The following is a 16653-nucleotide window of genomic DNA, read 5'->3' on the forward strand; positions in this document are numbered from 1 at the left end:
AGAAGACCGTCACATGACTGACTCTGAATCAGCTCAGCTGAGTCGAGAAGACCGTCACATGACTGACTCTGAATCAGCTCAGCTGAGTCGAGAGGACCGTCACATGACTGACACTGAATCAGCTCAGCTGAGTCGAGAGGACCGTCACATGACTGACACTGAATCAGCTCAGCTGAGTCGAGAAGACCGTCACATGACTGACTCTGAATCAGCTCAGCTCAGTCGAGAGGACCGTCACATGACTGACACTGAATCAGCTCAGCTGAGTCGAGAGGACCGTCACATGACTGACACTGAATCAGCTCAGCTGAGTCGAGAAGACGTCACATGACTGACACTGAATCAGCTCAGCTCAGTCGAGAAGACCGTCACATGACTGACTCTGAATCAGCTCAGCTGAGTCGAGAGGACCGTCACATGACTGACTCTGAATCAGCTCAGCTGAGTCGAGAGGACCGTCACATGACTGACACTGAATCAGCTCAGCTGAGTCGAGAGGACCGTCACATGACTGACACTGAATCAGCTCAGCTGAGTCGAGAGGACCGTCACATGACTGACTCTGAATCAGCTCAGCTGAGTCGAGAGGACGTCACATGACTGACTCTGAATCAGCTCAGCTGAGTCGAGAGGACCGTCACATGACTGACACTGAATCAGCTCAGCTCAGTCGAGAGGACCGTCACATGACTGACACTGAATCAGCTCAGCTGAGTCGAGATTACCGTCACATGACTGACTCTGAATCAGCTCAGCTGAGTCGAGATTACCGTCACATGACTGACACTGAATCAGCTCAGCTCAGTCGAGAGGACCGTCACATGACTGACTCTGAATCAGCTCAGCTGAGTCGAGAGGACCGTCACATGACTGACTCTGAATCAGCTCAGCTGAGTCGAGATTACCGTCACATGACTGACACTGAATCAGCTCAGCTGAGTCGAGAGGACACGTCACATGACTGACTCTGAATCAGCTCAGCTGAGTCGAGAGGACCGTCACATGACTGACTCTGAATCAGCTCAGCTGAGTCGAGAGGACACGTCACATGACTGACTCTGAATCAGCTCAGCTGAGTCGAGAGGACCGTCACATGACTGACACTGAATCAGCTCAGCTGAGTCGAGAGGACCGTCACATGACTGACACTGAATCAGCTCAGTCGAGAGGCCCGTCACATGACTGACTCTGAATCAGCTCAGCTGAGTCGAGAGGACCGTCACATGACTGACACTGAATCAGCTCAGCTGAGTCGAGAGGACCGTCACATGACTGACTCTGAATCAGCTCAGCTGAGTCGAGAGGACACGTCACATGACTGACACTGAATCAGCTCAGCTGAGTCGAGAGGACCGTCACATGACTGACACTGAATCAGCTCAGTCGAGAGGCCCGTCACATGACTGACTCTGAATCAGCTCAGCTCAGTCGAGAGGACCGTCACATGACTGACTCTGAATCAGCTTAGCTGAGTCGAGAGGACCCGTCACATGACTGACTCTGAATCAGCTGAGTCGAGAGGACCGTCACATGACTGACACTGAATCAGCTCAGTCGAGAGGCCCGTCACATGACTGACTCTGAATCAGCTCAGCTGAGTCGAGAGGACCGTCACATGACTGACTCTGAATCAGCTCAGCTGAGTCGAGAGGACCGTCACATGACTGACACTGAATCAGCTCAGCTGAGTCGAGAGGACCGTCACATGACTGACTCTGAATCAGCTGAGTCGAGAGGACCGTCACATGACTGACACTGAATCAGCTCAGCTGAGTCGAGAGGCCCGTCACATGACTGACACTGAATCAGCTCAGCTCAGTCGAGAGGACCGTCACATGACTGACTCTGAATCAGCTGAGTCGAGAGGACCGTCACATGACTGACACTGAATCAGCTCAGTCGAGAGGCCCGTCACATGACTGACTCTGAATCAGCTCAGCTGAGTCGAGAGGACCGTCACATGACTGACTCTGAATCAGCTCAGCTGAGTCGAGAGGACCGTCACATGACTGACACTGAATCAGCTCAGTCGAGAGGCCCGTCACATGACTGACACTGAATCAGCTCAGCTGAGTCGAGAGGACCGTCACATGACTGACTCTGAATCAGCTCAGTCGAGAGGCCCGTCACATGACTGACTCTGAATCAGCTCAGCTCAGTCGAGAGGACCGTCACATGACTGACTCTGAATCAGCTCAGCTCAGTCGAGAGGCCCGTCACATGACTGACTCTGAATCAGTTCAGCTAAGTCGAGAGGACCCGTCACATGACTGACTCTGAATCAGCTCAGCTCAGTCGAGAGGACCGTCACATGACTGACTCTGAATCAGCTCAGTCGAGAGGACCGTTACATGACTGACACTGAATCAGCTCAGCTGAGTCGAGAGGACCGTCACATGACTGACACTGAATCAGCTGAGTCGAGAGGACCGTCACATGACTGACTCTGAATCAGCTCAGTCGAGAGGACCGTTACATGACTGACACTGAATCAGCTCAGCTCAGTCGAGAGGACCCGTCACATGACTGACTCTGAATCAGCTCAGTCGAGAGGACCGTCACATGACTGACTCTGAATCAGCTCAGTCGAGAGGACCGTCACATGACTGACTCTGAATCAGCTCAGTCGAGAGGACCGTCACATGACTGACTCTGAATCAGCTCAGCTCAGTCGAGAGGACCGTCACATGACTGACTCTGAATCAGCTGAGTCGAGAGGACCGTCACATGACTGACTCTGAATCAGCTCAGTCGAGAGGACCGTCACATGACTGACACTGAATCAGCTCAGCTCAGTCGAGAGGACCGTCACATGACTGACTCTGAATCAGCTCAGTCGAGAGGCCCGTCACATGACTGACACTGAATCAGCTCAGCTGAGTCGAGAGGACCGTCACATGACTGACTCTGAATCAGCTCAGTCGAGAGGCCCGTCACATGACTGACACTGAATCAGCTGAGTCGAGAGGACCGTCACATGACTGACTCTGAATCAGCTCAGTCGAGAGGCCCGTCACATGACTGACACTGAATCAGCTCAGCTGAGTCGAGAGGACCGTCACATGACTGACTCTGAATCAGCTCAGCTCAGTCGAGAGGACCGTCACATGACTGACTCTGAATCAGCTCAGTCGAGAGGCCCGTCACATGACTGACACTGAATCAGCTCAGCTGAGTCGAGAGGACCGTTACATGACTGACTCTGAATCAGCTGAGTCGAGAGGACCGTCACATGACTGACACTGAATCAGCTCAGCTGAGTCGAGAGGACGGTCACATGACTGACACTGAATCAGCTCAGTCGAGAGGCCCGTCACATGACTGACACTGAATCAGCTCAGCTGAGTCGAGAGGACCGTCACATGACTGACTCTGAATCAGCTGAGTCGAGAGGACCGTCACATGACTGACACTGAATCAGCTCAGCTGAGTCGAGAGGACCGTCACATGACTGACACTGAATCAGCTCAGTCGAGAGGCCCGTCACATGACTGACACTGAATCAGCTCAGCTGAGTCGAGAGGCCCGTCACATGACTGACTCTGAATCAGCTCAGCTGAGTCGAGAGGACCGTCACATGACTGACTCTGAATCAGCTCAGCTCAGTCGAGAGGACCGTCACATGACTGACTCTGAATCAGCTCAGCTGAGTCGAGAGGACCGTCACATGACTGACACTGAATCAGCTCAGCTGAGTCGAGAGGACCCGTCACATGACTGACACTGAATCAGCTCAGCTCAGTCGAGAGGACCGTCACATGACTGACTCTGAATCAGCTCAGCTCAGTCGAGAGGACCGTCACATGACTGACTCTGAATCAGCTCAGCTGAGTCGAGAGGACCGTCACATGACTGACACTGAATCAGCTCAGCTGAGTCGAGAGGACCGTCACATGACTGACTCTGAATCAGCTCAGCTGAGTCGAGAGGACCGTCACATGACTGACACTGAATCAGCTCAGTCGAGAGGACCGTCACATGACTGACTCTGAATCAGCTCAGCTGAGTCGAGAGGACCGTCACATGACTGACTCTGAATCAGCTCAGCTGAGTCGAGAGGACCGTCGCATGACTGACACTGAATCAGCTCAGCTGAGTCGAGAGGACCGTCACATGACTGACACTGAATCAGCTCAGCTGAGTCGAGAGGACCGTCACATGACTGACACTGAATCAGCTCAGCTGAGTCGAGAGGACCGTCACATGACTGACACTGAATCAGCTCAGCTCAGTCGAGAGGACCGTCACATGACTGACTCTGAATCAGCTCAGCTCAGTCGAGAGGACCCGTCACATGACTGACACTGAATCAGCTCAGCTCAGTCGAGAGGACCGTCACATGACTGACTCTGAATCAGCTCAGCTGAGGAGAGAGGACCGTCACATGACTGACTCTGAATCAGCTCAGCTGAGTCGAGAGGACCGTCACATGACTGACTCTGAATCAGCTGAGTCGAGAGGCCCGTCACATGACTGACACTGAATCAGCTCAGCTGAGTCGAGAGGACCGTCACATGACTGACTCTGAATCAGCTCAGCTCAGTCGAGAGGACCGTCACATGACTGACTCTGAATCAGCTCAGTCGAGAGGCCCGTCACATGACTGACACTGAATCAGCTCAGCTGAGTCGAGAGGACCGTCACATGACTGACTCTGAATCAGCTCAGTCGAGAGGCCCGTCACATGACTGACACTGAATCAGCTCAGCTGAGTCGAGAGGACCGTCACATGACTGACTCTGAATCAGCTGAGTCGAGAGGACCGTCACATGACTGACACTGAATCAGCTCAGCTGAGTCGAGAGGACGGTCACATGACTGACACTGAATCAGCTCAGTCGAGAGGCCCGTCACATGACTGACACTGAATCAGCTCAGCTGAGTCGAGAGGACCGTCACATGACTGACTCTGAATCAGCTGAGTCGAGAGGACCGTCACATGACTGACACTGAATCAGCTCAGCTGAGTCGAGAGGACCGTCACATGACTGACACTGAATCAGCTCAGTCGAGAGGCCCGTCACATGACTGACACTGAATCAGCTCAGCTGAGTCGAGAGGCCCGTCACATGACTGACTCTGAATCAGCTCAGCTGAGTCGAGAGGACCGTCACATGACTGACTCTGAATCAGCTCAGCTCAGTCGAGAGGACCGTCACATGACTGACTCTGAATCAGCTCAGCTGAGTCGAGAGGACCGTCACATGACTGACACTGAATCAGCTCAGCTGAGTCGAGAGGACCCGTCACATGACTGACACTGAATCAGCTCAGCTCAGTCGAGAGGACCGTCACATGACTGACTCTGAATCAGCTCAGCTCAGTCGAGAGGACCGTCACATGACTGACTCTGAATCAGCTCAGCTGAGTCGAGAGGACCGTCACATGACTGACACTGAATCAGCTCAGCTGAGTCGAGAGGACCGTCACATGACTGACTCTGAATCAGCTCAGCTGAGTCGAGAGGACCGTCACATGACTGACACTGAATCAGCTCAGTCGAGAGGACCGTCACATGACTGACTCTGAATCAGCTCAGCTGAGTCGAGAGGACCGTCACATGACTGACTCTGAATCAGCTCAGCTGAGTCGAGAGGACCGTCGCATGACTGACACTGAATCAGCTCAGCTGAGTCGAGAGGACCGTCACATGACTGACACTGAATCAGCTCAGCTGAGTCGAGAGGACCGTCACATGACTGACACTGAATCAGCTCAGCTGAGTCGAGAGGACCGTCACATGACTGACACTGAATCAGCTCAGCTGAGTCGAGAGGACCGTCACATGACTGACACTGAATCAGCTCAGCTGAGTCGAGAGGACCGTCACATGACTGACACTGAATCAGCTCAGCTCAGTCGAGAGGACCCGTCACATGACTGACACTGAATCAGCTCAGCTCAGTCAAGAGGACCGTCACATGACTGACTCTGAATCAGCTCAGCTGAGGAGAGAGGACCGTCACATGACTGACTCTGAATCAGCTCAGCTGAGTCGAGAGGACCGTCACATGACTGACTCTGAATCAGCTCAGTCGAGAGGACCGTCACATGACTGACTCTGAATCAGCTCAGCTCAGTCGAGAGGACCCGTCACATGACTGACACTGAATCAGCTCAGTCGAGAGGACCGTCACATGACTGACTCTGAATCAGCTCAGCTGAGGAGAGAGGACCGTCACATGACTGACTCTGAATCAGCTCAGCTCAGTCGAGAGGACCGTCACATGACTGACTCTGAATCAGCTCAGCTCAGTCGAGAGGACCCGTCACATGACTGACACTGAATCAGCTCAGCTCAGTCGAGAGGACCGTCACATGACTGACTCTGAATCAGCTCAGCTGAGGAGAGAGGACCGTCACATGACTGACTCTGAATCAGCTCAGCTGAGTCGAGAGGACCGTCACATGACTGACTCTGAATCAGCTCAGTCGAGAGGACCGTCACATGACTGACTCTGAATCAGCTCAGCTCAGTCGAGAGGACCCGTCACATGACTGACACTGAATCAGCTCAGTCGAGAGGACCGTCACATGACTGACTCTGAATCAGCTCAGCTGAGGAGAGAGGACCGTCACATGACTGACTCTGAATCAGCTCAGCTGAGTCGAGAGGACCGTCACATGACTGACTCTGAATCAGCTCAGCTCAGTCGAGAGGACCGTCACATGACTGACTCTGAATCAGCTCAGTCGAGAGGACCGTCACATGACTGACTCTGAATCAGCTCAGTCGAGAGGACCGTCACATGACTGACTCTGAATCAGCTCAGCTGAGTCGAGAGGACCGTCACATGACTGACTCTGAATCAGCTCAGTCGAGAGGACCGTCACATGACTGACTCTGAATCAGCTCAGTCGAGAGGACCGTCACATGACTGACACTGAATCAGCTCAGCTCAGTCGAGAGGACCGTCACATGACTGACACTGAATCAGCTCAGCTGAGTCGAGAGGACCGTCACATGACTGACTCTGAATCAGCTCAGCTCAGTCGAGAGGACCGTCACATGACTGACTCTGAATCAGCTCAGCTCAGTCGAGAGGACCGTCACATGACTGACACTGAATCAGCTCAGCTCAGTCGAGAGGACCGTCACATGACTGACTCTGAATCAGCTCAGTCGAGAGGACCGTCACATGACTGACTCTGAATCAGCTCAGTCGAGAGGACCGTCACATGACTGACTCTGAATCAGCTCACGGTTTGAATAAAAGCTTTATTCTTCCTGCCGCTCAGAGGACCAGTGGCCACACACACACAGTGACAGCTGCATTTACTCAGCACTAATACACTCTTTATTTCTCTGTCACGCACAGGCGTAATAAGCGAATATCTCACAGAAAGCAGAATATATGGTGTAAAACACAAGCTCTTCTCTTTATTAACACATTTTATCATGATCTTTGCAAACTTGTGATGGCCAATCAGATCAAAGAAAGCAGGGCTTGCCGTTCACAAAAGACGAGTGCCAATACCAGTAACGCTTCAGTTTTAACGGTGAAAAAGTGCGGTAAGAAGTGGCTAAACATTTATTATGTGACAACTGTTTTACGACTGAAATGTTCATAATCTGCAAAACAACATACTCAGGTTTTTCTATTTATCAAATTTCTCCACTTTTAATTGAAAAATGCTATAATTTACATGATTCATGTAATTCATAACTGAATGTGACAAGACAAGGAGCGCTTTGCATTTTCAACATGCTAGATTTAGAGATAATGTGTGCATATTTTAAATATTTTTTTGCAAATAGTTTAAATTGATTACGTCACAACTACAAGAAGGCCTTTGTTTTTCTTGGTTCCCTTAGATCACTTGAAATCTTTAATTAATGAATTCCTTTAAATAAAAACGGACCCAGTCGTGGCTAAATGTCCACTGACCCTAGAGCCGCCGTGTGACAGCGCTTATTGTTTTATAAAGCGTTTATTGTTTTATAAAGCGTTTACTGTTTTATAAAGCGTTTATTGTTTTATAAAGCGTTTGTTTCTGGTGTCATCGTGAGTGTTGAACACACTGTCAGCGTAAATCAATGGCAGGTTTTAGCTTCAATTAATTGCAGAACATTGTGGCGGAGAAGAAGAGGAGTGCAATGCAGTTCTGATTTCTTTGTGTGTGTGTGTGTGTGTGTGTGTGTGTATGTGTGCAGTGCTAAGACCATCAAGAACGCGGCCTCCATTAACCTGGAGCTGACGGCGGAGCAGTGGAAGAGGAAGTATGAGAAGGAGAAGGAGAAGAGCAAGAGCTTGAGGGACACCATCCAGAGGCTGGAGCTGGAGCTGAGGCGCTGGCGCAGCGGTGAGCCTTACACTGTTAAAGGGTCCTATAATGTCCAAACGCAGCACTAAAGGCCAGTAATAGAGCCACAGTCGGATGATAGAAGCAAGTCTTTAACAGTTTCAGGGTCTAAAGTCTCACTGATAGCATTTCTCTGCAGAAGTGAGTATAGTTGGAAAGATAAACTAATGTTTTATATAAAAGAGAGATTAGAGCTAGATAGGTCTACAATTGACAAATCCTCTCAAGCCTACTTAAAATATTAACTTAAAAGTTTGATAAAGTGACAAATGGGACACCAAACAGATTCACAAATCCACATCATCAAGTGTGCCACTTTATTCATCTATAAAAAGTCTGGTAATAGGTAATATTATAATAGGTAAAAAAAATCACGATTAATCTCATCCAAAATAAAACTTAGTGTTTACATAATTTGTGTGTGTAGTGTGTATAAGTATTTTGTATATATAAATACACACACATGCATGTATATACTGTATATATATTTATATATAATTTATATTATATATAAATATAAATATTTTATATATTAATAACAAATTTGTCTGCATGTGTGTGTATTTATATATACAAAATAATTATACACACTACACACACATATATATTTTGTAAACACTCATTTTTATTTTGGATGCAATTAATCGTTGCCCAGCCCTAATTTTTTAATATATAATATATTTGATTCAATGTTTTGTATCTGATGTAATTACAGAATATCCCTTCCTGTGATTCTTGCTCAAATATCAATTGAAAGTCCCTGCTGAAACACCTACACTAGCCTGATGTGTGTGTGTTTCTCCCGCAGGAGAGAACGTGCCGGAGACGGAGCAGACTGATGCTGATGTGGGGAAGCTGGAGGTCAGCGAGGACACGTCTCTGGATAACGAGAGGTCCTCATCGGAGCGCCAGCGGGAGCGGGACAGGGACTCAGACTCCTCCTCTATTGTGGTGCGCATCTCGGAGGAAGAGCGGCAGAAATATGAGGAAGAGATCCGCAAACTCTACCGCCAGCTGGACGATAAGGTCAGTCACATGATCAACCCCCACTGGTCCATCTAGCAGATCTACATCAGATCACAGTGTGTACAGTCAAACCAAGCTTTCAGACTCCTTCAACATTTCTCACATTATCTCAGAGTTATGATATTTGACTGGTTTTGTCCGTCCTTCTGTTAGACTGTCTCACACATGAATTTAGGGCTGCAACGATTCATCGAGTTACTTGATTTACTCGATTACAAAAATTCCTCGAGGCAAAAACTCTGCCTCGATGCCTCGTTAAATTCCTATGACGCGCACTATACGCGCAGGGATCAGATTGTTGCGCAGGGACCGTTGTTCAGTGTTCAGGAAGTACACCATAGCGCGTGATACATTTTGAATTTATTTGGCACGATGGCAGAGAGTAAAGATGTCCATAAACGACAGAGAATGTCTAAAGTTTGGGATCGCTTCCTTTCAGCGTCGCTGAAACAAGGTAATGATTCTGTCCCCCGCATTTTTTTGACCCAGCGCCAATATTTTCGCCCGTGCTGAAGCCTATGATGTTGTGATGTCGTGATGCGGTTTGACTAGATATGAAGTTTAGCTTTGATGTTTTTAAGAAGTAAACGTATAGCCTAAAGAAAGAACCCCTTCACACACACACACACACACATGCACCCTCGTCTCTCTCACGCGCCAGTCAGACCAATTGCAGCAATGCATCACATATGCTTAAACTTTTATGTAGCCACGCAACAATAATTTCAGCATGCATTCACTGTATACACCGAGACGTGATGGAGGAACAAATATTGTATTGCAGTCTTTGCGAGACCTTGTTTGTAGGCTATGTCACGTCTATCAAATAGTTACAGACAACAACAAAAAAATGAAACTCCCCACCAGCCTGCTTCTCCAAATCCACTCGTACTTTTGGGGAAGACATAACCGGCTACCAAAGTAATTGAGCATAGAACATTTTAAATTAACAAAAAAATATAATACTACAAAACGTGCTAATATACTTCAACTAGCCTAAGTGAAAAACAAAATGCTGTTCTTTTCTATTTAATAAAATGCATATTTGCAATAAAACATTCCCCTTTTCAAAGCTACACTTATTTTTTTTTATATAAATTGTATACATTGTGTACCTGTTATAATCATAATATTTTATATCCATTTCATTTATTTTTGTACTCCGGTGGGTAATTTGCAGAAGGTGCAATCCTTTTTTTGTAATGTTGTATTAAGAAGACAAAACTAAGACCAAATGGCCTTTACTATTTAAGTTTGTATTCATAGTTTTACATGTTATACATGTTTTACAGTATAAAGTTGACTTAACTGTATTGTTATATAATTGTTGGCACTGGCACTTATAAACACTAAATGGGTAAAAATTACAATAAATAGGCTTAGTTTTGAAGCCAAATGTTGGAGTTTTTCAGCCACATCATTTTCGTTATGCATTATTTGTTTTGGTTGTTTAAAAACACACTAAAAGTTTTTATCCGATTACTCGATTAATCGATCGATTAAGTGCTAGATTAATCGATTACAAAAAGAATCGATAGCTGCAGCCCTACATGAATTATGTTGAATATCTGTCAGCTGTTAAATTTAACTACACAATTAGATAATACCAGTTTAGCTCAACCAATCACCAAGCAATGCTTCATTTTGTTCAGTCTGTGTAAAAAGAGCATTAGCAATTAAAGACAACACACTTCAGCAAAACATATCATAAATGATATCTGGTGTCTGAATGATTTTTGGTTTGACTGTACATGCATAACAAGATGTTTTTTTTACCCTTGTTTCCTACACTGTGTTTCCTAGGATGATGAGATCAATCTCCAGTGTCAGCTGGCGGAGAAGCTGAAGGAGCAGATAATGGATCAGGATGAGGTCAGAGGTCACATCTGGATCATGTTAACATATTAATTACTCCAAAATAGTGAAAGGCTTAAATTTAAAAGGTTTAAATTCAGATGTTAAACCAAAAAGAAAAGCACTAAACATGCAAGACAAGTCAGCACACTGTTGTAATGGTCCCAAATCACTTAGTGATCTCTCCAAAAATAGAACCATGTGTCATTTCATTAGATCAATAAAACGAAACATTAGTAGATACAGACATTAAATTTGCATGAGCTGCAAATTAGGGCTATCAACAGGACTTAATTAGACTTTTTCATTTTGAAATTCAAATTATATCGACATATTATTTCTGGAAAAATACTGTTGAACAACAATCAATAAGCACAAACCAAGCGCTGGATGTTCTTTTGTCCCTGATGATTTAAGATGGAGGATCATTTTGCATTCAGGGGTCTATTTCAATTCAGCGAATATTCAAAGTTCAAATTTTCACTTGACCGCCCCACTGCAAATAAGCAAGCGTTAAATTTAATTAACAAAAACGAAGAAGTTAAAACGATAGCAAAATATATCATATAGGAAATAAAAAAGGGTGGTAACAACACAGCGAAACATAAACTCTCACATGACACTGGGCAAAATGTGTGACTTCTAAATGTATGCAAACATTTTTATATCATTTGAAGTATTTTATATAATTTGCTAAGGCACCAGAGAATATACAGTAGGCACTGAGTTGCATAATTTTACATTATTTAGTATTGCCCTAAAGCAGCCTATAGCCTGTACAGATTGTCACGGTCTGGGTTGAAGGAAAGGAGCGAGGACTCAAGTGCACAAACAATGGGTATTTATTAAGTAATAAAAAATAAAACAAAATACAAACAAAAACTTTGCCGTGGGGGAAAACAAGACCGGCATCAAGGCCTTCCAACTGGACTGTAGCAAGAATATAGACAACGAACCAGCACAGGACTGCAAACACAGGGAGACTACATAGGGAAGCAAACAAAAGAGGGTAACGAGGAGGGAGGACAGGTGGGGCAAACAAACTAATAATCAGGAAACAAGATGGGAGGGGCTAGACAATATCGGCCAAAATATCGGTTATCGGCTTTCAAATATAAAGAATTATCGGTTATCGGTATCGGCCATTTTCATACCGGTACATCCCTAACATGCTTTCAAATGTAGTGAAGTAAAAGTTTCCTAATATGAAGATACATATACTTGAAAAATGTAAAAGTTGAAAAGTGTATTTTAAATCTTCATTAAACCAAAATGAAACAGATTAACAATCAACACAATGCTGTCTATTTGCTGAAGGAGGCGTAAAAGAGCCACAAATTACATTGATTTGATCCCGATTGAGCATCATCTTTCATGATGCAGAGCAGATCCGCTATTTCATAAAGACCCGAAACGTGGCTCATCCAGTCTGATTTTAGTCTGTGTTATGAGGTTTCTAGCTGGTATTAAAGGGGACATATCATGAAAAATCTGACTTTTCCCATGTTAAAGGGCTGTAATCGGGTGCTTCTACCAACACAGAAAACGTGAAAAGTGATAACAGTAACTTTGTTCTGGTAAACCTTTCTCTGCAAGCATGTCAAAAAATAAGCCGATCATATTCGCTTTCCTTCTGACATATGAAGAGTATCTTATTATAATATTACCGGCCCTTAATCTGCACGTTTACATACACCAGCCGACATTTGATTCCACAAGCGACAACAGAGACCAGTTCTAACGAGCGCAGACGAGCACTGAACACTATTGACCAGAACATGTCACCGCTGTCTTATAAACACCTCAGGAACTGTGGACACTTTAAGAAGTGGAGAAGTTAAACATGATTGATGAGATGATCAGTGTAACTCCACAACAACTACAGAAATGTCTCCACTAACATTCAGAAGCTCTTCCTGAGTCTCTCCGTAAGGCTGCACTCGCTACTGGTTATTCTGGGATTCTGGATGAGGCAGATTGGCCTGTTCTGTTATTTTCCGGAGTATCTGAAGCTTGTGTAAAGGCTCCGCCCTCTTCTGAACGGAGGCGGCGCTAAAGCTCATTTGCATTTAAAGGGACACACATAAAAACGGTGTGTTTTTGCTCACACCCAAAAAGGGGCACATTTGACAAACTATAATAAATGATCTGTTAATTTTGAGCTGAAATTTCACAGGCACATTCTGGGGCAAAGTAGATTCATATTATATCTTGTGAAAAGGGTCATAATATGTCACCTTTAATGGCTGCTGTTGTGCGTGTGTGTTCAGCTGCTGGCGTCGACGCGTGGCGACTCTGATAAGGTGCAGACGGAGCTGGGCCGCCTGCAGACGGAGAGCGAGAGCGCTAAAGCGGAGGTGCGGGAGGTGTTGCAGGCGCTGGAGGAGCTGGCCGTCAACTACGACCAGAAGAGCCAGGAGGTGGAGGACAAGAGCCTGCACAACAAGCAGCTGGCAGAGCAGCTCAGCCACAAGATGGTGAGCGAGTGTGTGTGTGTGTGTGTGTGTGTGTGTGTGTGTGTGTGTGTGTGAGGACAAGAGCCTGCACAACAAGCAGCTGGCAGAGAAGCTCAGCCACAAGATGGTGTGTGTGTGTGTGTGTGTGTGTGTGTGTGTGTGTGTGTGTGTGTGTGTGTGTGTGTGTGTGTGTGTGTTTGTGTGTGTGTGTGTGTGTGTGTGTGTGTGGGTGAGGACAAGAGCCTGCACAACAAGCAGCTGGCAGAGCAGCTCAGCCACAAGATGATGACCGCATGACTCTCACCTCACTCACACTGAGAGAGAGAGAGACGTATGTGTGTGTGTGTGTGTGTGTGTTCACTGCTGCCTCTGCTCGTATGTGTGTGTTCACTGCTGCCTCTGCACGTGTGTGTGTGTGTTCTACAGGCCAGCCTGATGGAGCTGGAGGCGGAGCTTGCTCAGATGCAGGAAGTGAGCTCACAGCAGAGGAAGCGCATCGCTGACGTGTTGAACGGGCTGATGAAGGACCTCAGCGAGTTCAGCTCCATCGTCGGCAACGGAGAGATCAAGCTCGTAAGAGTCCTCTCAGATTACTTTTAGAGCTTTTATTATATTTTTTTATTTTTTATTTTTCAATTACAGAAAATACAATGCATAAAATTTAAGACAAATAAAAGTGCATTGTAATACAGCTCAGAGTGTATTTAAGAATAACAAAAACAACTAAAATATAAAATGAACATGCTTGTAAAAAATGTATCATCATCATCATCTTCTTCCGCTTATCCGGGGCCGGGTCATGGGGGCAACAGTCTAAGCAGAGATGCCCAGACTTCCCTCTCCCCAGACACTTCCTCCAGCTCTTCCGGGGAAACACTGAGGCGTTCCCAGGCCAGCCGGGAGACATATTTTCTCCAGCGTGTCCTAGGTCTTCCCCCCGGGGTTTCCTCCCGGTGGGACATGCCCGGAACACCTTCCCGGGAAGGCGTCCAGGAGGCATCCGGGACAGATGCCCGAGCAACATCAGCTGACCCCTCTCGATGTGGAGGAGCAGCGGCTCTACTCTGAGCTCCTCCCGAGTGACTGAGCTCCTCATCCTATCTCTAAGGGATCGCCCAGCCACCCTGCGGAGAAAGCTCATGTCAGCCGCCTGTATCCGGGATCTTGTTCTTCCGGTCATGACCCACAGCTCATGACCATAGGTGAGAGTAGGAACGTAGATTGACCGGTAAATTGAGAGCTTCGCCTTGCGGCTCAGCTCCTTCTTCACCACGACAGACCGGTACATCGACCACATTACTGCAGAAGCTGCACCGGTCCGTCTGAACACACACGCACAACCCCAACATACTTGAACTCCTCCACTTGAGGCAGGAACTCTCCACCAACCAGAAGTGGGCAAGCCACCCTTTTCCGACTGAGAACCATGGCCTCGAATTTGGAGGCGCTGATTCTCATCCCAGCCACTTCACACTCGGCTGCAAACCGTCCCAGCGCATGCTGAAGGTCCTGGTCTGATGGGGTCAGCACGACAACATAATCCGCAAAAAGCAGAGACGAAATCGTGTGGTCCCCAAACCTGACACCCTCCGGCCCCTGGCTGCGCCTAGAAATTCTGTCCATAAAAATTATTAACAGAACCGGCGACAAAGGGCAGCCCTGCCGGAGTCCACCGAGACAAGTCTGACTTACTGCCGGCAATGCGAACCAAGCTCCTGCTCCAGTCGTACAGGGAGCGGACAGCCCTTAGCAAAGAGCCCTGGACCTCATACTCCCGGAGCACCCTCCACAGGACGTCGCGAGGGACACAGTCGAATGCCATCTCCAAATCCACAGAGCACATGTGGATTGGTTGGGCAAACTCACATTTTTTTTACCCATGGAGAGGGTATAGAGCTGGTCCAGTGTTCCATGACCGGGACGAAAACCGCACTGTTCCTCCTGAATCTGAGGTTCTACTATCAGTCGTATTCTCTTCTCCAGTACCCTGGCTGGGGAGGCTGAGAAGTGTGATCTCCCTGTAGTTGGAACACACTCTCCGGCCCCCTTCTTATAAAGAGGGACCAACACCCCGCGATGCTGCAGAGGCATATCAGCCAAGACAGCCCCACAACATCCAAAAACTTGAGGTAGGATCTCATCCACCCCCGGTGCCTTGCCACCGAGGAGTTTCTTGACTACCTCTGTGACTTCAGCTTGGGTGATGGACGAGTCCACCTCCAAGCCCTCAGCCTCTGCTTCCTCAATGCAAGACGCATGGGTGGGATTGAGGAGATCCTCGAAGTATTCCTTCCACCGATTGTCGACATCCCTAGTTGAGGTCAACAGCTGCCCACCTCCACTGTAAACAGTGTTGGTAGGGCACTGCTTCCCCCTCCGGACGGTTTGCCAGAATCTCTTCGAGGCCAACCGGTAGTCCTTTTCCATATCCTCACCGAACTCCTCCCAGGCCCGATTTTTTGCCTCCACAACCACCCGGGCTGCAGTTCGCTTGGCCTGCCGGTCCTCGTCAGCTGCCTCAGGAGTCCCACAAGCCAGCCAGGCCCGATAGGACTCCTTCTTCAGCTTGACGGCATCCCTTACTTCCGGTGTCCACCACCGGGTTCGGGGATGGCCACCCCGACAGGCACCGGAGACCTTACGGCCACAGCGGCCGCATCGACAATGGAGGTGGAGAACATGGTCCACTCGGACTCAATATCTCCAGACTCCCTCGGGATCCGGTCGATGCAGGAGACTCGGCCAAAGGTTCCCAGTAGACCCTCACAGTACGTTTGGGTCTGCCAAGTCTGTCCAGCTTCCTCCCCCACCATCGGATCCAACTCACCACCAGGTGGTGATCAGTTGACAGCTCCGCCCCTCTCTTCACCCGAGTGTCCAAGACATACAGACAGAGGTCAGATGAAATGACCACAAAGTCGATCATCGACCTCCAGCCTAGGGTGTCCTGGTGCCCCGTGCACTGATGGACACCCTTATGCTTGAACATGGTGTTCGTTATGGACAAGCTGTA

General features: G+C 47.6%; 1 protein-coding gene across 1 annotated transcript in view; it reads left to right on the forward strand.

Annotated features, from left to right (window-relative positions):
- kif5aa (kinesin family member 5A, a) overlaps nt 1–16653 on the forward strand; it is a gene marked incomplete at its 5' end in the record, with an annotated part of 40580 nt that overhangs the window by 9917 nt on the left and 14010 nt on the right. The window contains 5 exons of the mRNA XM_081369085.1: nt 8156–8304; nt 9113–9330; nt 11134–11202; nt 13455–13661; nt 14067–14213. Of these exons, the coding sequence (XP_081225211.1) occupies nt 8156–8304; nt 9113–9330; nt 11134–11202; nt 13455–13661; nt 14067–14213 (790 nt within the window). The remainder of the gene's footprint in view (nt 1–8155; nt 8305–9112; nt 9331–11133; nt 11203–13454; nt 13662–14066; nt 14214–16653) is intronic.

The sequence above is a fragment of the Scardinius erythrophthalmus genome (genome assembly GCF_964197995.2).
Source record: "Scardinius erythrophthalmus genome assembly, chromosome: 6".
In the NCBI taxonomy this organism is placed as follows: Eukaryota; Metazoa; Chordata; class Actinopteri; order Cypriniformes; family Leuciscidae; genus Scardinius; species Scardinius erythrophthalmus.